This window comes from Maylandia zebra, linkage group LG23 (genome assembly GCF_041146795.1).
Source record: "Maylandia zebra isolate NMK-2024a linkage group LG23, Mzebra_GT3a, whole genome shotgun sequence".
In the NCBI taxonomy this organism is placed as follows: Eukaryota; Metazoa; Chordata; class Actinopteri; order Cichliformes; family Cichlidae; genus Maylandia; species Maylandia zebra.
In genome coordinates, this window is record NC_135188.1 from 38,931,876 (window position 1) to 38,959,741 (window position 27,866).

The 27,866-nt window shown below is 40.4% G+C and overlaps 2 protein-coding genes across 3 annotated transcripts in view; one reads left to right on the forward strand and one right to left on the reverse strand.

Annotated features, from left to right (window-relative positions):
- Window positions 1–27,866, reverse strand: part of LOC101466894 (rho GTPase-activating protein 6) — a 140,798-nt gene that overhangs the window by 65,251 nt on the left and 47,681 nt on the right. The gene's annotated exons all lie outside the window — the stretch shown is intronic.
- Window positions 24,542–25,973, forward strand: LOC143415009 (zinc finger BED domain-containing protein 4-like). Its single transcript, XM_076880296.1, has 5 exons — window positions 24,542–24,665; window positions 24,745–24,976; window positions 25,065–25,208; window positions 25,303–25,371; window positions 25,467–25,973. The coding sequence occupies exons 1-5, from the start codon at window positions 24,580–24,582 to the stop codon at window positions 25,827–25,829; spliced, it is 894 nt and encodes a 297-aa protein (XP_076736411.1). The 5' UTR covers window positions 24,542–24,579; the 3' UTR covers window positions 25,830–25,973.

Genomic DNA, 27,866 nt, shown 5'->3' on the forward strand with positions numbered 1-27,866 from the left:
CAACAATTTACGCACACATTCACACCTTTCGTGAATTTAGAGTCATTTAGAATGATTACTTAGGCCAATAGTGTGGGAGGAACTCCAAACAGAAAGGCCTTTGATTTGCAAGAAGGCCCTGGTGTATATGTGTGGGTGTGTGTTTAATGTCTTCATCCAGAATGTGTCAGAAAACCCACGCAGGAAGAAAATAAAATTGAATATTTATAAAATATCAGACTAGATTCTTGATAATAATGTACACGATTAAAGGAGGGGCAAAGATTTACAGGTGAACTATACGATCTAACACATTTTAACGAAGGGAAGTTCAGTCTTTAGCACCACAGTTGTGTTTAATGGCCCTGAAGGAGGAGCCTATTATCTCGTAAAATGTTATTTCAGTGGTCCTGTGGCTCACACACAAAAATGCACTGAGCCTGTGATAGATGCTAAAGGAGAGGCAGTGCAAAGGGGAAGAAGAAAAGCGAGGAGAGCAGAAATAGACGGACATTAATGTATGTATGCACAGTGTGAGTTGGTGGGGCTCAGTTTACTGCTGCATGTTAGAACAAGATTAAATTGTTCACGAAGGACACTGTAGAGCAAAGCCTGACTCTACACGTCCCCCCTGAGCCAACCATCGCTCCTCGTATCATCATTAAACTGTTAAAAGGATGCTGAAAATGAGGCTGCAGGTGATTATATATCACCTTCAAAGCACGCTCCAGATTTTCCACTGTTGAATTTGGCTCGGTGTGTTTTTGTTGATGTGTAATGTCTCAGCGATTAAAAGTCGATCTCGAGAAGAAACGGCTTGAAATTTTGGGGTGAGAGAACAGACGGCGAGGATTATTTTCAGTGATTTATACTTATGTTGTGATTTTGTATGCCTATTCTCAAGCAAATTAAACACCAAAACAGTAAAAAAAAAAAAAAAAAAACAACCCAAAAAACATTGAATGCAATATGCAATTGAATATTTTACAGAGAGAACATGAGGCCGGACTATAATTCCAGTTCTATATGGTTTATGGCTTTGCAAACTGCAAAAGTTCATGTTTACATTGTTTATTTCAGGAGGAGCAGAGCCCTCCCTCCAAAAGCCTGAATGCCTGAGTTGTGAAATCACTCCATTAAGTGGAAAGTGTTCTGTTAAAGTGCTTTAAGACGATCCAGTATAAGAGAGAGAAAATCCTGTGAGGCCTCGATCTGTTTAATAAACACTCACAAAATAGATGTCACACGATAGAGGCATTTGCATCGCCTCATTCTGTGGATGCTGGGTAAAAACAGGTTTAAAAGCAGAGGATATTTCATGCACGTTATGTATATAAACTGAAGCAAATGAGGAAGGACCTTCAGCCTGCATTCTTTGATTGATCTGCATAAACTGAATGGACTTCAGCTATAAATACAATATCAACTGATTAAAATTTAGTCACAAATAAATATGCCTCTGTGAAGTCTAATAATTTAAATGAATCAAGCCAAAATAATAAAAAAAAACATGGTTTTTAACAGATCAGGTGTGTGTTAACATGATGTCACAATCTTCCCAAGAGTGGACATCCCGCCAAATTCAGCCAAAGGTCAGACTGTGTAATGCAAAATTTTAAAAACCCCAACAGCTCAGATATCTCAGACTTCTCAGGCCTCAGTTAGCATGTTAGGTGTGGAAGTTCATGATAATGTCGTAATGTACTAGGCCAAAGTTAATGTTTGGCACTTATTAAATTCACAACTGGCAAATACCAGACACAACTCTCAAGCACGGTGGTGGAAGTATGATGATTTGGGCTTGTTTTGTAGCCACAGGACTTGAGCAACTTGCAGTCACTGAGTCTTCCATGACCTCCTCTGTATACCAAAGTATTCTACAGTCAAAATGTGAGGCCTTCTGCCCAACAGCTATAACTTGGCTGATATTGGGTCATGCAACAGGCCAATGAATGAAGGTGCTGGAATGCTAAGATTGGCCCTCAAGAGAGCTACACATAAACCAGGGATTTCCAACTCCAGGCCAGCGCCCTGCAGGTTTTAGATGTGTCCTTGATCCAACACAGCTGATTTAAATGGTTAAATTACCTCCTCAACATGTCTTGAAGTTCTCCAGAAGCCTAAGGCTGTTAGGGAATTAATCATTTGATTCAGGTGTGTTGACCCAGGGTGATATCGAAAACCTGCAGGACAGCGATATAGATATATATATATATATATATATATATACTTAGAATTGTACAAGATCAACAGGACCCTAAGAGCCTTCATCAGGAACTCAATGGGGATGTGGCGTACAACACTGGAGGCCAACTCCAAGCCCATAGCACAAGTCACCATCAAGTGCGGGATCTACCAAGGAGATACTCTGTCCCCACTGCTGTTCTGCATAGGCCTGAACCCCCTCAGAGAGATCATTAACAAGACTGGCTACGGATACCGACTACGGAATGGAGCAGTTGTCAGCCACCTCCTGTACATGGATGACATCAAGCTGTATGCCAAGAGTGAACGAGACATCGATTCACTGATCCACACTACCAGGCTATACAGCAATGACATTGGAATGTCGTTCGGACTGGAGAAGTGTAGTCGGATGGTAACAAAGAGAGGGAAGGTAGTCAGAACTGAGGGGATTGAACTACCAGAAGGCAACATTGCAGACATAGAGGACAGTTACAAGTACCTGGGGATCCCGCAGGTGAATGGGAACCATGAAGAGGCCGCTAGAAAAACTGCAACCACCAAGTACCTGCAGAGGGTCAGGCAAGTCCTGAGGAGTCAGCTGAATGGTAAGAACAAGATCCGGGCCATCAACACGTACGCCCTGCCCGTGATCAGGTACCCTGCTGGGGTAATAGGCTGGCCAAAGGAGGAGATAGAAGCCACTGACATAAAGACAAGAAAGCTCCTTACCATGCATGGAGGGTTTCACCCCAAGTTCAGCACCCTGAGGCTGTACGCTAAGCGGAAGGAAGGGGGCCGGGGACTGGTGAGTGTCAGCACCACAGTCCAGGATGAGACAACGAACATCCAAGAATACATTGGGAAGATGGCCCCAACTGACCGAGTGCTCAGTGAATACCTCAGGCAGCAGAAACCCAAGAAAGAGGAGGGAGACGAGGAACCATCATGGAAGGACAGGCCCCTGCACGGTATGTACCACCGGCAGATAGAGGAGGTGGCTGATATCCAGAAATCCTACCAGTGGCTGGACAAAGCTGGACTGAAAGACAGCACAAAGGCACTAATCATGGCAGCACAAGAACAATCTCTGAGTACAAGATCCATAGAGGCTGGGGTCTATCACACCAGGCTGTGTAATAGTGATGGGTCGTTCGCGAACGAAATGGCTCTTAGAGCCAGCTCTTTGACGTGAACGACGCGAGCCAGCTCCTTATCGCGAGCCGTCACGTGGGTTATTATTTTTTTTTCTTTCTCTCAGCCTCTCTCTCTCGCACTTTTTTTCCGTTTCACTCTGCACGCGAGCCTTGTGCTTTACGCTGGGCAGAGGGGGGAGGGGCGGTAGTTACACTCAGTAGCACAGGAACAGAGCCAGAGAGAGAGAAAGAGAGGCAGGGACAACAACATTAGAAAGGTATAGTAATCATCCACAACTATTTTCGGTTGCAGATGATAAAGGATTGAGAAAGTTTATTCATGCAGGTCCATATGACAGAGAATATGCATGTTCTTTTAGTTTTCATATTATAATTTATATTTAATTGTGTTGTGGTTTGCAGTGTTTTGTGTTCTTTTCACTTTAAATTTGTGAAAGGAAAAAGCTGAAAATTTAAATAGTTAAAAGTTGAAATGTGAATAGTTGATTTTTGTATTATATGATTTATTTATTACATTTTATGTGGAGTGAATAAATAAAAGTATATTTACGGTGGCCCCTAGAGACAAAGCACATACAAACTGCAAAATAATGTACGAACTCTGAAGCATGTACAAACTCCAAAACACGTAAAAACACATACAAACTCCAAAACACGTAAAAACATGTACAAACTCCGAAGCACGTAAAAACTCAAAAGCATATAAAAACTCAGAAGCACATAAAAACTCAAAACACGTACAAAAGACAACAGAAGTGCTCCAGGATGCTGGGCGCAGTGTTGAGCCTTTGTTATCTTGTGGCTACACAAGCCAGCAAGTACCAACGACCGGATTTGGTGTGTGGTAATCAGAATCAGAAAGGGGTTTATTGCCAAATGTTGAGCAGGTTTACAACATTAGGAAATTGCTGCGGTGCTTCAGTGCAAACATAGTGTCATAAATAGCACTTAAATAGACATGAAAAAATAAAAGTAGGGATAAGAATTAAAAGTGCTACGTAGAAAATAACAGGTAATAACAGGTAAATGAACTTTTTTTAAATTATTTGAATATATATATGAGTGCCTGTTTATAAATACACAAACAAATACACACATGCTTTCAATTGTGTAATTTAAGTGATCTAGTAGCTCTGCTTTGGAAGTTCAGTTAATGCTAGAAATGTGTTTTGGAGTTTGTACGTGTTTTGTCTCTAGGGGCCACCGCATATATTTATATATAAACATATATAAATAAAACCACTTGTTTTTACGTTAGTAATTCCTTTTGTGCATAATTTTATATTATTGTTAATAATAAATTATTAAAGCAACAAAACAACCTGACGAGCCGGTTCGGAGCCGAAAGAGCCGGCTCTTTTTAGTGAGCCGAACCGAAAGAGCCAGATCTCTAAAAAGAGCCGGAAATCCTATCACTACTGTGTAAAGATGCCCCAGAGACAATCCAGCACATAACAGCAGGGTGCAAGATGCTAGCAGGCAAGGCATACATGGAACGCCATAACCAAGTGGCCGGCATAGTGTACAGGAACATCTGTGCCGAGTATAACCTGGAAGTCCCAAGGTCAAAATGGGAGATGCTAGGGCTGGGCGATATGACCCAAAATTCATATCTCGATATTTTTTAGCTGGATGGCGATATAAGATATATATCTCGATTTTTTTTTTTAAAGCCATAAGTTAAGAACAAAAAGAGAGTTCTTAGTCACACTGTGTCCCAGATGTCACACGGGCACTTTTATTTACATACAGCGTAGATGTACATGAAGAAATTACTCAAAAATAAATTATCAGCATTTATTAAATAATCATGGTCCATAAATAAAAGAAAACAATGTTGTTTTTGTGCATAACAAAAAGCTCACAATTGTGCAGTCAAAATGTAAACTAATAGACGCTGAGCATAATAACAAAGAGACAGATTTCACAGCTGCACCACGTCTCTGAACAGGTGCCATTTGTGGTCCTTATACACACACAGTACGTATCACTCCGCGAGGCTCCTCCTCGGTAGCCGTAATCCTCCGACAATCCATCAAGCGGTGCAGCTCCGTAGCTTAGCAAAGTCATATTAAAACATTTTTTGACAGATTGCTGAGCGCTGTGTACCACATAAAATCGGTTCGCGGTCAGTAAGCACAACCAGAATTAATACATAAGGCGCACTGTCGATTTTTGAGAAAATGATAGGATTTTAGGCCGTGCAGCCCCTCCGGGCTGCATGTCGTTAGCGCGGTTAGCTCGCTAACATGTTGACGCCGTCCAGCCCCACGCACGGTAACTCGCTAACGGAGATTTTCCGCTTTCATCTTGTCATTGCCTGCAGGTGAAGCTATGGGGGAGGCGGAGTTGTGTTCAGTGAAGGAGAGGCGAGGCCGAGTAACGTTGCGTAGAGACAAAAGTGGACGAAAGAGAGGCAAACCTGCGGCTCCACAAGTATAATTATAACATAACATAGACTATATCAATATAAACGATATTGTCACATCTTATATCTCGTATGAAAATATATCGATATTTTTAAAAAACTCGATATATCGCCCAGCCCTAGGAGATGCCCCCAAGGGTGGTGGAGAATGACCGAGCTAAGATCCTGTGGGACTTCCAGATACAGACGGACAAAATGGTGGTGGCTAACCAACCGGACATAGTGGTGGTAGACAAACAGAAGAAGACGGCCATAGTGATCGATGTAGCGGTTCCGAATGACAGCAATATCAGGAAGAAGGAACACGAGAAGCTGGAGAAATACCAAGGGCTCAGAGAAGAGCTCGAGAGGATGTGGAGGGTGAAGGTAACGGTGGTCCCCGTGGTAATCGGAGCACTAGGTGCGGTGACTCCCAAGCTAGGCGAGTGGCTCCAGCAGATCCCGGGAATAACATCGAAGATCTCTGTCCAGAAGAGCGCAGTCCTGGGAACAGCTAAGATACTGCGCAGGACCCTCAAGCTCCCAGGCCTCTGGTAGAGGACCCGAGCTTGAAGGCTAAACCGCCCGCAGGGGCGTGCTGGGTGTTTTTTTTTTATTTTTTATATATATGTTAACAAACTCTATTTATTTCCATATTTCTTAAATTTATCTTTAGTTTTCTTCTCTTTTCATTTTTTACATGTATTATGTTATTAGTTTGCAAATATATGTGTCAGTTACACATCATGCAACACCAGCTGTGTCATTTAAGGTGATTTACTTTACTAAAAGCTCAATTAAGTTCACTTTTATTTATATAACATCAAATCACAACAACAGTTTCCTCAAGGGGCTTTACATTGTAGGGTAAAGACCCTGCAATGATACAAAAAGACAAAAGAAAACACCAACAATCAAATGATTCTCTTTGAGCAAGCACTTTGGCGACAGTGGAAAGGAAAAACTCCCCTTTAACAGGAAGAAACCTCCAGCAAAACCAGGCTAAGGGACCGGCAGCCATTTTCCACGGCTGTTAGAGTGAGTACAAAAGAAAGTTTGAGAAAAACATTTAGCTGAAAATAAAATACAAACATGACTTTAGGAAAAGAAATCAACTAAAATAATACTGCATACTTACAAATCTAGCTAAAATATATACAGGAAATGAAAAAAGTTATCGACTACAACAGCACAAGAAAAAAAAAACGTGAAAAACTCAGTCCACAATCACCACTTTGATTGTTAATTACATGTTGTTCTTAAGGTTTTTTCTCTCTTTCTTTCAGATGCTGATCTTTCACCTTTAGTTTCAGCTGCAAGGATGAAGGTGTGAGAGAGAAAGGGGAGCGGGTGGGGGTAAAAACCTGGGCACACATAAACGAATTTACAGCAGGAGTTGCACAAAGAGGCTCCAGGGGATGACCTCAGAACTGGGGAATGTGTGTGTGTGTGAGACAGAAAGAGAAAAAGACAGCACCGTGGATCCCTTCACTCAGGAGGTAAATAGAGAAATCACTTACAAACAAAAACGACTTACAAATTATATCTTGTCAAGGGTTTTCAGACCACATTTAAACTCTAGAGACGATCTTCATCCGGCAGTGAAAAAAAACACACCAAAAAGTTGTTTTTAAGGGGAATTGATCACTCAACATAGACCAAAACCACACACACACACACACACTTGCACACACAAAGTGACGACAGCATGGGTCTGGATTCAATCTAGAGGCCTCTATCAACAGACCAACCCACTTGTCCTAAATCACCATACTCTGTCCTGAGGGCCAATGAGGGGGAGAAAGGAGGGATGTAAAGTATTCTGAGTACTAGCTGTGCATTGCTTTAGCTTTCATCTCCATACCACCTCCATCAGAGCATGCTCAAAGCTACTGGGAGGACAGGACTGTTGTTCCGTGGAAATGTTTGTCCTGACAGGATACATTCAAAATTAGATAATACACACTCCCAGAATATTTCTAGCCAGTGCGGAAGATGTAATTCCTGGGGGGTTTATGGCAATTGCGCAATTTATGCGCAATTTATTTAAAATGAGTTGCAATAATGAATCCAGGCTGCCTTTTTAAGAGAATATTCTACCATTATCTCTCATGAGGAATATATCAATCAACACAGTGCCAGAGCTGCTTGTGCAATCATCACAAAATTTAATCCACTGGTTTGTGTTTGTGACGCTTGTTTGTCTGCATAAGCACAAGAAAACAGCTGGAACACATTAAAAAATGAAAATAAACTTAAACAAGAAAATGCAAACACATAAATAGATTTGTTTAACCTAAAGTTAACAGATTTTATGGAGACAGACTTTCACCTGTGGTGTCCTAGCAATGGAAATCTCCAAACTTGGACAAGTTGTAGTGACCTGAAAATGGTGTCAATGAGAAAAAAGACATAACACAAAGTTTTTTTTGATGGCAGGATATTCACATGAAACCACAGTTTGAGCTTCACTAGTTTTATGGTTCCGTATTATTTTTGCAATTTACTTTCGTTTGCGCTGATTCATTATGTTTCAGCACCAAACTACTTGGTAAGTTTCAAGAAAAGATCAGGATTTGGTTTTAAATGCAACACAAACACCCTGTTTGAATGCTCATTTTCTAGTGGGCATTAATATTATGCCACTTGCACTATCCCTTAGCCTTCTAGTAGATTAATTTATGGTGTTGTGGAGGTATGTAAGAGATCTCAATTTTCCCCTCCAACTTTAATCACTGCTTTACACAACTGAACATAGAAAACGCCTAAACCTTCACCCCCTCACTTCCCTTCACCCTGGGTGAGAGTGGAGCCACCTGGTGGTCTGCCACAGTGTCAATTTTAAAAACCTAGGTCACAATTATTGCACAAGATTTCTGGAAAACTTGACTGATAGTCAAAGTCATCGATGAACTTATGGTGTATCTATTGAAATGACCTGCGACATGATTTCCTCCATTGGCTTGTTCTCGAGCTATCATATTCATAAAGTTGGGTGTCCAGCAGTGTCCCAACAATACCCCATTAGCATTTCAGCACTGAGAGGTTAAAAGGACGAAGGGCTGAAGAGACAAATTTTCCACGTTTTTTAACAATTTGCCATTAGACTGGACTGAGTGGAATAGTGGTGATCCTTTAAATTCAGTCCACTTATTTAATTCAGTTATTTCTTATATAGTTCCGGTTCACAATAGTGAACCCAACAGCCTCAGAGATATAACACTACCTCAGTTGCTCCATATCTGCAAGTACTTGGCAACAGTGGGGGAGGAAAAACTCTCCTTTAACATGAAGAAACCTCTGGCAGAACAAGCGCATTTGAAGATTGAAAGGCATGTGGACATTTGAAGGGCCTTAATTGAGGTGTATGTTCGTCTACTTTGGACTAGAGATGGACTGATCCGATATTACGTATCGGTATCGGTCCGATACTGACCTAAATTACTGGATCGGATATCGGAGAAAAATAAAAAATGTAATCCGATCCGTTAAATATCACGAAAGCACCTCACAAAACTTGCAACACGCCGTAACTCGCCTCAGAACGTTAGCACGTCGGAGCAGTATGCATCACGTGATAGAGCGGCTGTGGCATGCGGGACCTGTCGGTGGTCTGGATAGCATTTGGAGCTTCGCTAGCAACCCGGCATTTCATCTCCGACAAAGTTATCCCGAGAGAAGTAAAGCAAGTGTGTAAGTCCATCTCTGAATGTTTGTAAAGCATTCCTGCGTTAAGCTTAACAAACGATATATGGAGCGACTGCCTCTTCTTGCTGCTACTTCAATCATGAAACTGCTTAATGATCAGCTGATCGGCTTTTCTGTCGTGACTCCGTCTCTCTTGTTTATTTTTGGCCCACTTTGCACCAGAAAGAGGAAACCAGTGGATAAACAACAGCAGCACGTTTAAGCTTGATAAGCTGTTGTTAGAATTTATTTATTATTACTTTCTACTCGAGGATCTTTTTTCTATGCAGCTGACGGCTGGTAACTGTGCAGGGGCAGATCTAACAAAGTTTAGCCAGGGGGGGCCGATAGGGCATGAACAGGGAAAAGGGGGCACAAAGACATATTTTTCTTTTTTTTTTCTCATTTAAAATGTCTAGCTTTTAATAAATAATTATCTGACACCCAAAGTTTTAATTTGATGTAAAATATATAGAAGTCCATTACTGTATATAGTGACTATTAAGTCTAATATACCCTAGTAAGCTATAGTACTTTTTCCTTTGGGAAGGTACCATCTGTGCAGTCTGCAATTTTGTTGAAGAAAGATGTTGAATCTATTTAATATTTCTTGAAAAATAATTGATTTCTGTGCATTTTTTTTCACACTGCATCAAATTAAGGTTGATTACGTCGATTAAGCATCATGAGGTGGCGCGTGAGGGGTGGTTCCCTATTTTTTATTTATTTATTTTTGTTGTTGCTGGGAGTTGGAACCCTATTAGTTAGGTTGCTTAATATTTACGCTAAGTACTCTTTAAAATACCAGAATAGGGAGGATGGTGTAGGTTTAAGTTTATTAGATTGATCAGTATTGCTGAACTATGAAATTTTTTTTTTTTGTATACAGGTATAACAGAATAGCTTTAGTGTAGTTGTTGTTTTAAACTTGAGTATGAACTTTATATAAAATGCAGCAAGATATTTAAAAAAAACAGTTTTGTTGATTAAAAACACTATATCGGATTCATATCGGTATCGGCAGATATCCAAATTTATGATATCGGTATCAGTATCAGACATAAAAAAGTGGTATTGTGCCATCTCTACTTTGGACTAGCTTGACTGGCAGGCAGCAAAACAGAGATGTAAGGCAGAGGGATACAACTGGCACTGTTTCTTCAAAGGCACATACCTGAACTATTTTGGTGTTAATATCCCTGAGCCTGGTTCTACTGTAGGTTTCTTCCTGTTAAAGGAGAGTTTTTCCTTCCCACTGTCGCCAAAGTGCTTGCTCAAAAGGGGTCATATGATGGTTGGGGTTTTCTGTGTTTCCTTTGTATTATTGTAGGGTCTTTACATCATAAAGCACCTTCAGGCAACTGTTGTTGTGAGTTGGTGCTATATAAATAAAACTGAATTGAATTAAAAGTATGCTATACTTAGTGTAATACAGGGACAATACAAAGGTTAGATAGTGATTTCACTTACAGGTTTTTTTGCCCATTAAACACTCTTCAAATTGAAAAAAAACCCCCACCATAATATAATGAAAACTTCTTTGTAAATTATTATTAGACTGTCAACGAAACAATATCATCTGGGTGGAAACATAAGACAAGCAATCTACTGTGTACATAAATTAGGTCTGAGTAATCTCACATCATTTGTTTTGGTAGCTACTGATGACTGATTGATTTAAATTAAGTGGTGGGTTCAGATTTAGCTTTTGCACACATTCCAAGCCTCTGTATTCTTTCTTAATGCTGTTTGACTCATAGTTCCTCTTATTACACCAAGCTCTCCAAACACAGGCTCTCACTATCACATGTCAGCATTCCCTCCTTGAAACAGATGCTTTTGGGTTGTTGTTGTTTTTTACTGGGACATTTCCAGTTGTTGGTTTGATGCACACCACATGAATAATTATCCAAACATGCCGGGGATTGCACATGTGTCGACATCTACATGTTAATCTTCTTTATTAGAAAACAGATTAAAAATATCCAAACAATTACAGATGGCCAGTGTGTTTTTGGTCTTGCTCCAGTTAAAATGTTCTCTTTTGCAAACCAGCCATTGTTGATTCTGTCAGAAAGTAAATGGCCTGAGTGGGTTACTACATGCGTATCAGCCTCAGAAATTTTGATTTAAGGCCAGCGCTTGACCTCTAATAGTGCCATTCACAAAAGATTTAAGTAGGAGAAGCAAACATATGTTCATTTGTGATTATCATACACTTTAAGTTTGGCTTTAAGCAAATAAAACTCCTGCAAAACCTTTTTACATCTTGATATCAAAGCATGCTTACATATCAGAGTGCGCACACACTGATTTCAGCACAGGTTTCTATTTTTTGAATGTGTGCATGGCATGTGCTGTTCAAGTCATATGCATTCCTCTAAGCCTGGGTGTTGTAATTGCCCAGCTTTCAGTGGCGTCACCACACTGACAAAATAAATCAGTTTTTCTTCTTGGTGAAGTATGTTCTCTGTCTCAGTCTGTCAGCACATCTCTGTACATGTTTATCTGTGTCTGTCTCTCTCTTGATGTGACCTTCCAACCTTCCATCCATCTGTCCAGCTTTCTACCTGCTGCTCTGTCAGCGTGTTTGTGTCACTTGGTTGACAGCTTGCTCTCTGTGCATCTATAAGTAATACTGGTTAGGTTGTCTATATGCGAGTCAGGTGCTTTAAAGGCATACATACATTATTTTTTGTTATCTTTGAATCCTCAAATTCATTCATCAGGGATCAATGCCAAAAATAGCTGAAATCACCTTAGAAAAATGATCAAGCTAGAACTATGACAGAAGTCCAGTAGATATAAAACAGTGTCAGGGACAGAGCCCAGTTTCATAGCAAATCATGAAGCAGTCACAAAAAAGCAATATATATTTGTTTGCAGTCACATTTTTATTAGTCTGTTTCTTGTAAGCAGTACCTATTTTGTCCAGATAAAGTGGGTATATTTCAGCATGGCAACCAAGAAAAGAGCTACAAAATGTATTTTTGTAAAACTAACACTTCAGTTTTAATGTCTCATCCTAATCAACCTTGATTTAGGTGAACTGGCTGACTGATGATCTGCAGTGAAAGTAGGGAGAAGTTTGAAGAAAGACTGGAGAAGTTGAGGTATGCATGGGAGAGAAGAGGAATCAGGCATGATTTGTGACAGAATGATAGGCTAAAGGGAGCAACCAAAAGTAGAAGACCCTAATCAAGTCATGCCCCCCTGCCCCCAACAAGGTAGCTTTTATAACCTTGCCTAACCAGGTAGTTAGGTGGACGAGGTGGTACCGAACCAAGAAACATGTTTTTCATTAGTAAATATTAAAAAATAGCTTAAACGAAGTGTGAAAATCTAGGATATGTATGAGCGGCGAAATGATTTGCTCCACCACCACCTACTCAAACATCAAAACAATGCTTTGTTCATCCTTTAAAAGTCACGTACATGGACACTAATCAGTACATATGAAAGGGAACAGATGAAAAATAGTGTTAAGAGGCACAAATAATGGTGGGAAATTGATGTTGGGAAAATACCATAAATATTGTGTCCAGAGACAAATAATTTGATTAGGGCCTTGGTACTGAAGATAATAATATTAATCATAAATCATAGGAGTGTATTTAAAATAGATAGTCAGTGTGCATTTAATTTTCAGACACTTAAAGAAAAGGTGGATGGTTTTGAGTACACATATATATATATACAATTTTTTCTTGTGTATCTAACTGTGCAGTTTATGAGTTCTCTGTAATAGCAGGGTACATTGCAGAGATGCTGCATGCAGTTCCAGTACTTTGAACTTCATTTTCCCCAGATTAAATTAAACTGGCCCACATTTATAGCTGACAGGCTAACTTTTCCCTTTAAACATCTTAGACTTAAATTCAGAAAATAACTCATATGGCCTCCAATCATCGTCGCTTCTTGAACGAAATTAACCGCTGCAGGCAGAAGAAAAACAAAAAACTGCATGTGTTCTTAGTACTTTACCACCACACTCAAAATGTGTCATAAAGCAGTGCAACTATTAAAAAAACCCAGATCAGTTAACAAATGTAAAACAGCCCCACAGGAACGTTTGTGGTGGTTTACTCGGCGTAATGAGCTTTTGTAATGATTTGTTGTTCATCGTGAATCATGAATCACTCACAGATTAAGTACAGAGAATTTCAGATGCTGCAACTCAATGTGAGGTTTCAGATTTATTGGCTGGTCAACGTATAAAAACTATTTTCATGTCCTGGTGATCACTGAAATTAAATTTCAATAATACTTCAAAATAAATGACCAAGAGTGCTGCTAAGTGGTGGTGAAATTTCTTACGGATTATGGAAGGCTTATGGATTTCATTTCTGTCAGAATCTCATCTGAGGGTTGTCTTAGTACTACCGGCATCTGCATTGTCTGAACCAGCAGTGGCCATGTCGACATGATTTAATGTTGTTTTTGGCTCTGCTCTCACTCCTCTGAGTGTCACATTCTTTAGATGAAAACACTCTTCCATTCAGTTCACCTTTCAGTGTTACGCGGGTTCATGGAACTCAATCAGGATTTCAGTCGACCTTGTAAGATTGTGTAGCAATGTAAGATTTGAGGACATATTCCTAATTTTCATCCATAGTCCCTGTGCAAGGAGTAAAAAACAGAGTCATACTACATATGTACACTGTCAAAAAAAATAAAAGGAACACTTTGAAAACAAATCCAGTGTTGGAGAGTAACGGAGTACATGTACCGCCGTTACGTATTTAAAATACAAAATATGAGTATCTGTACTCCATTACAGTTACCGTTTAAAAAGGTGGTATTTAGAATACAGTTACTTTGTTGAAATAAATGGATTACACTGCGGTTTTTTCCTGTTTCATATGTTAGGCTATGCTCGCTCTATTTTTGGTAATTCCACGCCGGTGGAAACCCAAACAAAACACACATTAAGAGGCTCAAATGCCCGTGTCTCAATCTCGCGTCTCATAATGACGTGAAAAAGTTTTTTTTACAATGATTTAATATGAAGGCAATAGCAGAGTGTTACAGGCATCGCCCTAAAGCAGGGGTGTCAAACTCAAATACAGAGTGGGCCAAAATTCAAAACTGGAACAAAGTCGCGGGCTAACGTTAATATTTATTGAAATATATTTATTCCTCCAGATATAAGAATGAATCTTTTCTTATGGATTCAAACACGTTTTGCTGAAAAACTATATGAAAAACTGTAAAAATATGGAACAAGCAAAGCTTAATACTAAACAATATATATATTAGCTAGTGATGGGATTTCCGGCTCTTTTTAGAGATCCGGCTCTTTCGGTTCGGCTCACTAAAAAGAGCCGGCTCTTTCGGCTCCGAACCGGCTCTTCAGGTTGTTTTGTTGCTTTAATTAATTTATTATTAACAATAATATAAAATTATGCACAAAAGGAATTACTAACGTAAAAACAAGTGGTTTTATTTATATATGTTTATATATAAATATATGCGGTGGCCCCTAGAGACAAAACACGTACAAACTCCAAAACACATTTCTAGCATTAACTGAACTTCCAAAGCAGAGCTACTAGATCACTTAAATTACACAATTGAAACCATGTGTGTATTTGTTTGTGTATTTATACACAGGCACTCATATATATATTCAAATAATTTTAAAAAAAAGTTCATTTACCTGTTATTACCTGTTATTTTCTACGTAGCACTTTTAATTCTTATCCCTACTTTTATTTTTTCATGTCTATTTAAGTGCTATTTATGACACTATGTTTGCACTGAAGCACCGCAGCAATTTCCTAATGTTGTAAACCTGCTCAACATTTGGCAATAAACCCCTTTCTGATTCTGATTACCACACACCAAATCCGGTCGTTGGTACTTGCTGGCTTGTGTAGCCACAAGATAACAAAGGCTCAACACTGCGCCCAGCATCCTGGAGCACTTCTGTTGTCTTTTGTACGTGTTTTGAGTTTTTATGTGCTTCTGAGTTTTTATATGCTTCTGAGTTTTTACGTGCTTCGGAGTTTGTACGTGGTTTTACGTGTTTTGGAGTTTTTACGTGTTTTGGAGTTTGTACGTGTTTTTACGTGTTTTGGAGTTTGTACATGCTTCAGAGTTCGTACATTATTTTGCAGTTTGTATGTGCTTTGTCTCTAGGGGCCACCGTAAATATACTTTTATTTATTCACTCCACATAAAATGTAATAAATAAATCATATAATACAAAAATCAACTATTCACATTTCAACTTTTAACTATTTAAATTTTCAGCTTTTTCCTTTCACAAATTTAAAGTGAAAAGAACACAAAACACTGCAAACCACAACACAATTAAATATAAATTATAATATGAAAACTAAAAGAACATGCATATTCTCTGTCATATGGACCTGCATGAATAAACTTTCTCAATCCTTTATCATCTGCAACCGAAAATAGTTGTGGATGATTACTATACCTTTCTAATGTTGTTGTCCCTGCCTCTCTTTCTCTCTCTCTGGCTCTGTTCCTGTGCTACTGAGTGTAACTACCGCCCCTCCCCCCTCTGCCCAGCGTAAAGCACAAGGCTTGCGTGCAGAGTGAAACGGAAAAAAAGTGCGAGAGAGAGAGAGGCTGAGAGAAAGAAAAAAAAAAAAAAACCCACGTGATGGCTCGCGATAAGCAGCCGGCTCGCGTCGTTCACGTCAAAGAGCCGGCTCTAAGAGCCATTTCGTTCGCGAACGACCCATCACTAATATTAGCTGTATAATACCAGTAGGCCAGCTCTAATAGTAATTTGGTATGGCTTCGCGGGCCAAATGTAATTAGGCTGCGGGCCAAATTTGGCCCACGGGCCAGAGTTTGACACCTATGCCCTAAAGAATGTAGCCTCATGGGTAGGGATGGGTACCGGTGTCCGGTGCCATTGTGGAACCGGTTCTGACATAAACGGTAGTAACCAGACCGAAAAGCAGCGCACAATTCGGTGCTTCATTTCGGTGCTTTTTTTCCCTGAGAAATCTAGCCAATCACTTCCTTTCCCAGGATAGTAGGCGGGCCCAGGTATGTACGGTTTTTTCTTTAGAGCGGAGCTAAAATGCCGAAGGCGAAGCGCTCAAGAGTGTGGCTGTATTTCACAGCAAAAGATATAAACTCAGCAGCCTGCAACAAGTGCTTAAAGGTAATAATGTGCAAAGGAGGTAACACCTCAAATCTAATGAAACACATGGTGTCGCATAGCGTTTTTTTAAAAGCCGAGAAATGCACCGCATTTGATAACTTGCAGCAAGACAGCACACCTAGCACATCTGCTGCGGTGCCTGTTCTCGGAGTTAGCAACATCCAAGAACCCGAAGAGGAGAGTCCGGCCCCTAGCCCTGCCGCCAGTGTAGCGGAAATGATAACTGATGATGATGATGATGGCAGCAGCACCCATTCTTCTCTGGGTGAGTATCTTAATGTTGTTCGTGTGTAATTTAAGTTGAGTAGGCTAACCACGTTATTACATTAATGCATGTAAGGTGAACTAGCAAACACCGTCGTAGTTACATGCGGCTGTCTTCTTGTTTGATGGCAGATACTCCCTTCATCCTGGCCAAAAAGGCTAAAATGACGAAAGAAAAAGTGGACGAAATTCACAGGGCAGTGACAAAATTTATAGTCAAAGATCTCCATCCATTTTCAACGGTGGAGTCACCATCATTCAGGTGAAAAATGTTGTATTACTCTGACATAAAAAATAGACTGCATAATACTGTAAAGGTTAATATGTTCATAGCTGCTTAGCTTTGTAAGTCTTCTCTAAATATTATAAGTAAACTATATTTGAATAAAAGGTGAGCTATATGTTTCTTTTTCTTTTTTGTTTTGTTATTTTTCTTCAATTCAGGGAGATGTCCTCTGCCCTTAATCCGAGGTATCAGCCCCCATCCAGGGATGATCTATCCAACACACTTATACCTGCTTGGTATTGTGTGGAGAAAAGCAACCTTGTAGGAGCCATAATTGAATGTATTGAATTCTGATGATCACTGGGTTTTTATTTGCTTGGTTGTTATGGGAGTCACGTGGGTGCTAGCGGTGACATAAATGGGCGTTGTCAGTCTGTCATTCACTGGTTTTGATTTTGACAGAGAGGAGGGCTGGGTAGCCGTAGTTTTTGTTGACCGCTGCACAACATGTTTCGCTTCGTTATATTAGAGCCTGTGACGTTGTAAGAGTCTGAATCAGGAGCCGATGATACTACTCTGTAAAATTCGCAAAGCACTTTAATAAACAAGCAAACAATTCCACCTCTCGCATTATTGCGTAAAGTTGACAGCGCGTCAGGCAAATAGGCAGGCTTCATCCCCGGCCTCTAGCGACTGTGGAAGTCGCTACATCTTTAGTCAACAAAAAACGGCATTCTGGAGAAGCAAGCCGCAAGCAGGATCAAAAGAAATCAGATCAAGGAACCTGAAAGACGCCAAGTAAGTGCAGCGGATCTGAATGAGTGAGCCCAGCAGCACCGACACACCTGACGCAATTCTGAGGAGCGCAGGTAAGAATACCTGTGCATGTCTGGTTGTGGAAAAGGAAGCCACATTGCATTAGCGCTGAGATGTTCAAGAGGAGACACTGAATGGAATGAATGTTGGTTAAATGTGCAACGTTTTTGGCTGCGCCCTTGGAATGATGTCTGCGCTGCGTCTTATTAATTATGCTGCTTGGATGACGTTCAAATGGACAATTAAAGTGCCGTTACGTTGAAAGGATTTTATGGTCAAAGTCTATTGTGGCTTCCAGTGGATATATTTTAATGGATGATCACTGAAGATTAAAATAAATAAATTAAAAAAAATCATGAGTCAAGCAGGTGGTGATGATTGTTCCTCTAATCATTTGGGAGAAAAGAGAGAAAGAAAAATGACTGGAAAGGCATTGTTGAATAAAATCGAAAAATTACAAAATGAATGCAAAATTTATGTCAATAAAATGAAAGGACTAATACAAAAAATGAAAGCGCTCATGCAACACAATGAAAATCTTTCTCAAATTAAGCAGTATTTGGTGGATTTAAAGGCACTGTGTGAAAAGGCTTCAAGTTCACATGTTGAGGTGTCGTCTTTGGTGCCAGAGGAGGAAGTAATAAAACAAGAGGAATGGTTTTCAAGTATCATGAAATACACCAATGTGTTTTTAAATGAAATTCAGAACTGGATAAATCAAAGAGAACAAAATCCTGCTGTTCGTCCAAAGCAAATCAATTTGTTGGAAAACAATGTTGCATCAAATACTGAGACAGAAGTGGAGGATGATATCAAGCCAAGTGATAGTGTTTCAAATGTTGAAAGCGACAAAACTTCTTCATCAGGATCTTCAACTTCATCTGTTCGTATGAAAGCTGAGGCAGAGTTGGCAGCTTTAATGATAAAGCAGAAATTATTGGATGAGAAACATGTACTGGAAGAAGAGGAGGAACGTCTTCGTAAAAGAAAGGAAAGGCTAAAATTGGACACTGAAATTGCTGAAAAAATGGCTACAATAAATGTCCTTAAAGCTCAAAGTATAACAAGCAAAAAAGGATCTTTAAAAGTTTCAGATGGAATGAATTCATACATTTTCCATGAAAGATCTAAACAAACCCTTAATGTTGATGCATTGGAATTTATACCTCACATTTCTGCAAAACAAAATTCATTGACTAATGCTGAAACTCAAAACAGGAGAAAAGATAAAACCCAGGAATGTGTCATGCAACAAGCCGTGCTGACTGAATCTTCTCAAAATAAGCATCCTCGACAATATTCAGTTATTCCTTCAAACCCATCTGATGCAAATGGACAAAATGACTGTTATACAAATGGTATGGTGGAACCGGAACCACAAAATGATGTTATTGGAATAATGACTAAACAAAATGAAATAACAACACTCTTAATCCAACAACAAAGCCTCTTCTCTTTACCAAAGAGAGAAATACCTCATTTTGATGGAGATCCACTTCAATATTATTCATTTATTAAAGCATTTGAGAATGCAGTTGAGTGCAATACGAAAAATAACAGCGATCGTTTATATTTTTTGGAACAGTACACAAGAGGCCATGCAAAGGAATTGGTGAGAAGCGGTCAACAAATGAACTCAGATCATGGTTATCGCAAGGCAAAATCACTGTTAAAGGAGCACTATGGTGATGAACAGAAGGTCGCAGCTGCATATCTGGACAAGGCACTTTCATGGCCATCAATTAAAACAGAGGAAGTAAAAGCTCTTCAGAACTACAGTTTGTTCCTCAGGGGATGCTGTAATGCAATGGAGGTGGTGCAGCATCTGAGTGATTTGGACATGCCTTCTAATATGGTGAACATTATTAAAAAATTGCCGTATAAATTTAGGGACAAATGGAGAAGCCATGTTTGTGACCTGCAAGAAAGGCATAAAAGAAGAGCCAAATTTATGGATATTGCAGACTTTTTGGAGAAGCAAATAAGAATATTAACTGATCCTGTATTCGGTAATATACAAGATTCTCCGCTTTCTTTACCAACAAAAGGAATGAGTAAAGCCAAGTATCAAGGCAGACCTGGAAATAAAGGAACAAGCTTTGCCACCACTATGCAAGTTGTGGAGAGTACACCTAAGCCTGCGGAAATGGAAATGAAAAATAATCAGGTTGGAAGGAACGTCTGTATTTGTTGTGGAGGAAGACACATGTTGGACGTCTGTGCACAGTTGGGAAAAATGGCTCATGAGAAGAAGATAACCTTCTTAAAGGAAAATGGCATCTGTTTTGGCTGCTTGTGTATAGGACACATCAGTAAAGACTGCCGTAAGAGGATTTCCTGTTCAAAATGCAGCCGGAAACATCCCACCATCCTGCACAAAGAAAGTTCACCTTCTGAAAAGACTGACAGGAACATGCAACCGCATGTGAACACACTGGTGTCGAGTGGTCTTACAGGGGCTGGAGACCAGGACTGTAAACTGCCCATTGTGCCTGTCCAAGTAAAGTCAAAGAAAGGAAGCAACATTATTACAACATATGCTTTTTTGGACCAAGGGAGCACAGCAGTTTTCTGCACTGAGAGTCTGATGCGCAGACTTCACCTTGAGGGAAGGAAAGGAAACATCCTCCTCAGAACCATGGGCCAGGAAAGAATTGTGAGCAGCAACACTTTATCAGGACTGGAGGTTGCCGCTCTTTGTGGTGACGAATTTCTGGAACTGCCAAAAGTGTACACACAGGAGTCCATGCCTGTACATAAAGGAAATATTACAACACCAGGAGATATTGAATGATGGGCACATTTAAAACACATAACCTTGCCTCAAATAAATGCAGGAATCGAACTTCTGATTGGAACGAACATTCCCAAAGCCTTGGAACCTCTGGAAGTGGTGTGTAGTGTTGATGGAGGACCGTATGCCGTAAGGACAAGGCTTGGCTGGACCATCAATGGACCACTTTCAGGAAACTGTGAAGCTACAGGTGATCAGAAGCATCCACAAGTTACAGTCAACAGAATTTCTGTTGTCACGCTGGAGGAGCTTTGGCAGCAACAGTTCAAGAATGACTTTCCTGAGAGCAAAGTTGATGAGCAGGTTGGATTGTCAAGAGAGGATCAGAGATTTCTGGAAATAGTGACTAACTCTGCCAAATATGTGGGTGGTCATATCCAGATAGCATTACCTTTTCGGAATGCCAGTATCAGTATGCCAAACAATAAGAAAGTTGTTCAACAACGTCTGCGCTTTCTACAAAAGAGATTTGAGAGAGACACAGTGTTTCATACTGAGTACAAAGTCTTCATGAATGAGCTTCTGGCTAAAGGTTATGCTGAAAAGGTCCCGGAAGAGGAGATGAATCGCAATGATGGCAAGCTGTGGTATATACCACACCATGGTGTTTACCATCCGACCAAGAAGAAACTCAGAGTTGTGTTTGACTGTGGAATGAGTTATCAGGGAACATGTTTAAACTCCCAACTCTTACAAGGACCTGATCTTACAAGCTCTTTAATAGGAGTGATCACAAGATTCAGGAAGGAGCCAGTTGTAGTTATGGGAGATATTGAATCCATGTTCCATCAAGTCATGATTCCAGCTGAAGATAAAGATCTATTGAGATTTCTCTGGTGGCCTAAAGGTGATCTGGAACAACCAACATCTGAATACAGGATGAATGTACATCTCTTCGGGGCAACTTCGTCACCAAGTTGTGCCAACTTTGCACTCAGAAAGTGTGCGGATGACTTCGGACATCTCTACAGTGAGGAAGCTGTGAAGAAGTTGTTGCACTGTTTTTATGTGGACGATTGTCTTGTGTCCGTTGAAACTGATGAGGAAGCAGTGTTAATGTACCACGAGTTGGTTTCTTTGTGTGCCAAAGGAGGATTTCTGCTCAAAAAGTGGATCACCAACAAGCCTGCAGTGCTGGAATCAATTCCTGAAAGTCATAGAGCCACAGGAATGAAAGAGTTGAACATGGAATTGGATTCCTCAATGATCAAGCGAGTTTTGGGCGTGGAGTGGTGTATAAAATCAGACTCTTTTAAGTTCAAGATTGTGCTCAAGGACAGACCGCTCACCAGAAGAGGAATCCTTTCAATTGTCAGTTCTATCTATGATCCTCTTGGAATGCTAAGTCCTGTGGTCTTAACTGCTAAGAAAATCCTAAGAGATCTATGCCAGGAAGGAATCGGCTGGGACGATAACGTACCAGAGCTGTTTTCCAAAAGATGGTTAACATGGCTCCAGCAGCTCCAGCTATTGAGCAAGTTTGAAGTGAGTCGTTGTCTGAAACCTGATGGATTTGGAGAAATCACGAGTGCTCAGTTGCACCATTTCTGTGATGCCAGTGAGGATGGGTATGGCACAGTGACCTACCTGCTGATTGAAAACATCTGTTCAGAACGACACTGTGCGTTTGTTATGGGAAAGGCTTGTGTTGCTCCTCTTAAATCCTTTACCATCCCGAGGATGGAGCTCATTACAGCAACCATGGCCAGTCGATTGGATGTACTCTGGAGGAAAGAGCTGCAGATGGAACTTCTGGATTCTGTGTTTTGGACAGATAGTGCTTCTGTTCTTAAATACATCAGGAGTGAAACTTCAAGATTCAAGGTTTTTGTGGCCAACCGAGTTTCACAAATCTTAAGAGTTTCATCTTCCTCGCAATGGAGATATGTGGACACTGCCAGTAATCCAGCAGATATGGCCTCAAGAGGAGTGAAAGTCGATGTTTTTATGAAGAATACAAAATGGTTGTCTGGGCCTCAGTATCTTCTACAATCTAGGAGTGAATGGCCTGTCTACCCAGATGACATCAGTCTGCTTGCATCTGATGATCCTGAGGTAAAAACAGTTGCCACAGTGAGTGTTGAACAAGCTGGAGAAAATTCTGTTACTCGCTTGTTTAAACATTTTTCTACCTGGAGGTTCACATCACGGAGGAACCTGGGAGCGACTGATAAGACTGGTTCGCAAAGTACTTAATTCCATAATGAAAGTACAAAACCTGGATGAAGAAGGTCTTCATACTGTACTTTGTGAGGTTGAAGCCATCATTAACAGCCGCCCAATTACCAAAGCCTCAATGGATCCTAACGACCTGGAAGCTTTGACCCCTAATCATCTTCTTCTGTTAAAGACCTCACCGATATTACCACCAGGAGTATTCCATTCCACTGATATGTACACACACAGAAGATGGAAACAAGTCCAATACATGTCTGACTTGTTTTGGAAAAGATGGGTGAAGGAATACCTACTACAGCAACAGGAACGTCAGCGATGGATTGGAGTAAAAAGGAACCTCATCGTGGGAGATCTGGTTCTTATCATGGACAGTTCGGCACCTCGAAACTCTTGGCCAATGGGACGTGTGATAAAGACTTTTCCTGACCGAAGAGGATTCGTTCGTCAAGTTCGGATTAAAACTCAGACTAGTTGCCTGGATCGACCTATTACCAAACTGTGTCTACTGCTGGAGGCAGATCACAGTCAAAGACTTCTGGGTCCAATTATCAGACTTGGATTGTATTTGGACATAAAATGTCTCTCATTTTTTTTCTTTAAAGATAGACTTTAAGATTACCTATAGGATTCCTGCGGGTAATATTGAAATACAGTAAATGCTTGACTTTTCTCTGCATGTTTTATGTCTCCTACTTGGTTAATTATGGGTAATTATTAGAAGGGATCCTAATAATTAGGGGCTGGTGTGTAGGAGCCTTAATTGAATGTATTGAATTCTGATGATCACTGGGTTTTTATTTGCTTGGTTGTTATGGGAGTCACGTGGGTGCTAGCGGTGACATAAATGGGCGTTGTCAGTCTGTCATTCACTGGTTTTGATTTTGACAGAGAGGAGGGCTGGGTAGCCGTAGTTTTTGTTGACCGCTGCACAACATGTTTCGCTTCGTTATATTAGAGCCTGTGACGTTGTAAGAGTCTGAATCAGGAGCCGATGATACTACTCTGTAAAAATCGCAAAGCACTTTAATAAACAAGCAAACAATTCCACCTCTCGCATTATTGCGTAAAGTTGACAGCGCGTCAGGCAAATAGGCAGGCTTCATCCCCGGCCTCTAGCGACTGTGGAAGTCGCTACAAACCTCATCCAGAATTTGGCACAGGTTAACAAGGTCGCTATCACCTGTGATGGATGGACCAGTATTGCTCAGGACCATTTCCTCACAGTGACTGTTCACTACATCTACAAAGGCAAAATGAAGCAGAATGTGCTCAGCACTGAAGCAGTTTATGAGTCACAAACAGGTCCAGTTGTCGCTAAAGAAATATCAAGCGTTGTGGAGCAATTTCACTTGGGAGGGAAAATAATTGCTGCCACTGTAGATAATGCCTGCAACATGGATGTTGCTTTGAAAAAATTGGACTTTTTAAAAGTGTGATGCTTTGCTCATACCCTCAACCTGGCCGCACAAAAGGTGTATGACATTCCTGCAGTTTCCAGCTGGTGTGCCAAAATCCGTTCAGTTGTGGTGTGGCTCAAACGTTCATCCTTGAGCAAAACTGTGCTCAGAGAAAAGCAGCGAATCCTGAGTAAGTAGCACATGCAGTTACATATCAAGAAGTATTGTTATTCATATTACCTTTTTTATAGTAATTTAAAATATGTTTGTGTCTATCTGTGCTTTAGATTTGCCAGAGCATAATGTAATTCTTGACGTTAAGACGCGCTGGAATTCTCTCTTCCTAATGGTGGAGAGATTTATGGAGCAGTTTGATGCAATCCAAGCAGCTGCTCTGGATCAACGGCTGAGGAAGCCTATGGAGAAGGACAAGTAAGTGAATGACATGAGCATCACTTGCAAGAGCTAAATAACGTCATTTACCTTTAACATTGTGAAAATTTTTCAACAGACTAGAAAGGTTCACGCACACTGATTTAATCAAGGCAGAGGAGTTTATTAAGTGCATGCAAGTCCTGTACACGTCAACCATGTGTGTCTCAAGTGACAAGTCACCCACATGCAGCCAAATCATCCCCATCCTGGCCAAGCTGGAGGCACATTTCAGCCGATGTGATGAAGACAGTGTTTTCACCTCTTCAATAAAAGAGAAAGTCTGGGGTAGTCTGCAGAAAAGATATCAGGTATTTGCAGACAATGTCAATGCGCATGGAAAATAGGGTTACCTTTTTTCAGTATCAGCTCCTATGTTATATCTTGTTTTACTTAAAGGATGAAAACCTTCAGAAATTTCTGAAGGAGGCCACGATGATGGACCCACGTTTTAAAGGCAGGCTAGATGGTGAGGCAGCTACTGACATCTGGGACAGGTTGGAGAAGGCAGCAGTTGCAAATGCCACAGTAGCAGTTGCGCAGGTATTTTCATTGTGTGTGTACAATCTTGTCCTTTTGCATCATGATGTAGTTTCTATGTTGAAGGAATGCTCTTTTACTATCTGTGTGTCCATAGCCTCCCACTGAGGACCCCAAAGCACACAGCGAGGTGGATGATGCTGACATGGACAAGCCAGAAAAATATGTAATTTCAGATTTTTTCTAACACAACCACTACATTCTAAAAGTGATCTTTATTTATTTTGCAAACCTCACACATCTTTTTTTGTTGTTTTTCAGCTAAGTAAGGTCCAAAAGTCACCCTTAGAAAAGCTGTTTGAGGATGAAGACAGAGAGCTTCAACAGGCTGCTTCTCAAGCGGGTAGAGTCCCCTCAATCACAGAGCAGGTACATAAGGAGCTTCAAATATACAAAAGACTGCCAGGAATTACCTCTGGACAAGACCCTGTGGCCTGGTGGTGGAGTAAGAGGGATACACTCCCCAATTTATCTGGCCTATCAGAAAAATACTTGTGTGTCCCAGCCTCATCAACGCCTTCTGAAAGAGTTTTCTCTTGTGCTGGGCATGCCATCAGCCAAGAGCGATGCCGTATAGCTCCAGAAAAGGCTAATATGATTATCTTCTTGCAAAAAAACTGCTAAACATCACAGGTTTCATGACAAAGTTTGTTTTCAATTGTTTAAGCACTGGTTCCAAAGACGTTATGTTTTATTGACAGAAAGGGCTAACTTTGTTATAATTTTGCTTAAAAAAATTACTGGGGAAAATAAAAACACAAGAGGTTTTTGGACGAAGTTTGTGTTCTTTATTCTTTAAGCACCGGTTCGAGCACCGGTTCGAGCACCGTTTAAGCACCGGCACCGTTTCAAAAGTACCGTTTTGGCACCGGTATCGGATAAAACCTAAACGATACCCATCCCTACTCATGGGCAGTGCAGTCCGTGCTGCAGGGAGAATGGACTGCCATACCTGTTATGTGTCTGTGAGCGAGGGAGGGAGAAAAAAGAGAGTGGAAAAGTACGAGTTGTCACTAGAGCTGGGCGATATAAGATTTTTTCATATCACGATATGTTTTTTTCATTTCAGGCGATAACGATATCTATCACGATATAAGCCAAATAACTATATTTGTAAGATTTAAATGTGCCGTTGCTCACAAGTAAAATGTGAAATAATCAGCAGCTTGTTTTTATTTAAATATTTATTTCCCATAATAAGTTCAACAGGGTAGATGTACTTAAGGAACATGAGACTTTTTCAGATAAATAAAGGCAAATATTGCAAAATACACAAAAGGCAGCCGCTAAAGCGTTTAAGTTTCAAAATAGAACAAACGAAACAGACGACTAAATTGTCAATTCCACTTAGAAACAAAATATTAATTCTAAAAATAAATCTTAGTTTGTTTTACAGAAGAACAGACAAAATTGACTAACTTTTGTCAATATCAAATAAACTGAGAACTAAAAGGAAATTCTCAATCTCTCCTTGTTGTATAGCTTAGCTTTTCAAACAGTTTTAACAGTTACTTTAGTCTGACAAAAGCCGAATGACGAATTAGCGCTTCCAGTCAGAGACTGAGGCTACGTCCACACGTACACGGGTATTTTTGAAAACGGAGATTTTCCGTTTTCGTTTTAAAAAATAATCCCGTCCACACGTAAAGGCAGAAATGAAGGAAAACGCTGCTATGAACATGCCAAAGCAGCAGGTGGCGCTAGATTCCTAACCGTGCAGAAATGTTGGCCAATCAGAAGTCTAGAAGCCTCGGTGGGAAAAAGTAAACAAAGCTGGGGCATAGAAGCAGAACCGAGTGGTATGTGTGGAGGGACAGTAACTGTGTGTATATGTAAGCATTTAAACACTGCAGAGAGTAGAATTAACAGTAACAGTATTGTAGAAATTCATTTCACCGAAACAATAACGTGGCGCACAGTGTGACGTCAAAAAATGCGCACACCTTTGACGCTGCGTTTTCTCCGTTTTTCTAGTCCACACGTAAATGCAAAAACGGAGTTTTCAAAAATATCCACCCTGGCCGGAGTTTTTAAAAATCTTCGTTTTCAGTGACCAAAAACGCCGTTTACGTGTGGACGAAAGGTGCAAACGCATAGAAAAATCTGCGTTTTCAAAAATACCCGGGTACGTGTGGACGTAGCGCATGCACCAGTTTATTGTATTTCCAGACTTGCTTTCGGCACAATTTACAGTGCACGCTACTCTGTTTTTTGTAAGACTTGAAATAGCCAAAATACCTTCACACTACGGAACTTCTATGGCTCTTCCGTTTGACAATCTCTCCGGCATTGGAACCATCATCTGTTTTCTCTTCGGTAACCTTCGGTCACGCTCGGTTGATTTTTCTAGTCGGCACACTAATTTCCTCCATTACCCGGGCGGTACGGTGGCTGGCTGCTTCCCAAACAAATACACATGTGCGGCTTGGCACTTGTGCTGTACGTAACAAGTCACGTGGCGTGACGCTGCGGCTGTGATTGGTTCGGCTCTGCGCTACTTAATTTGGATTGGCTGTTTTTTTTTTGTTTTTTTTTGTTTTTTTAAGAGGACAAGAGCGGCGAGGTCTATCGCGATAGGTTAATTTTTCTATCGAGAAAAAGTTATATCGCGATACATATCGTTGTCGTTCTATCGCCCAGCTCTAGTTGTCACCGAGCAGA

Excerpts from the sequence above, each read along its gene's own strand:
- LOC143415009 (XM_076880296.1), top strand. The coding sequence starts at position 24,580 with ATGGTGGAGAGATTTATGGAGCAGTTTGATGCAATCCAAGCAGCTGCT. Across the intron at positions 25,209-25,302 it reads CCACAGTAGCAGTTGCGCAG|CCTCCCACTGAGGACCCCAA; the intron begins GTATTTTCATTG and ends GTGTGTCCATAG. Across the intron at positions 25,372-25,466 it reads TGGACAAGCCAGAAAAATAT|CTAAGTAAGGTCCAAAAGTC; the intron begins GTAATTTCAGAT and ends GTTGTTTTTCAG.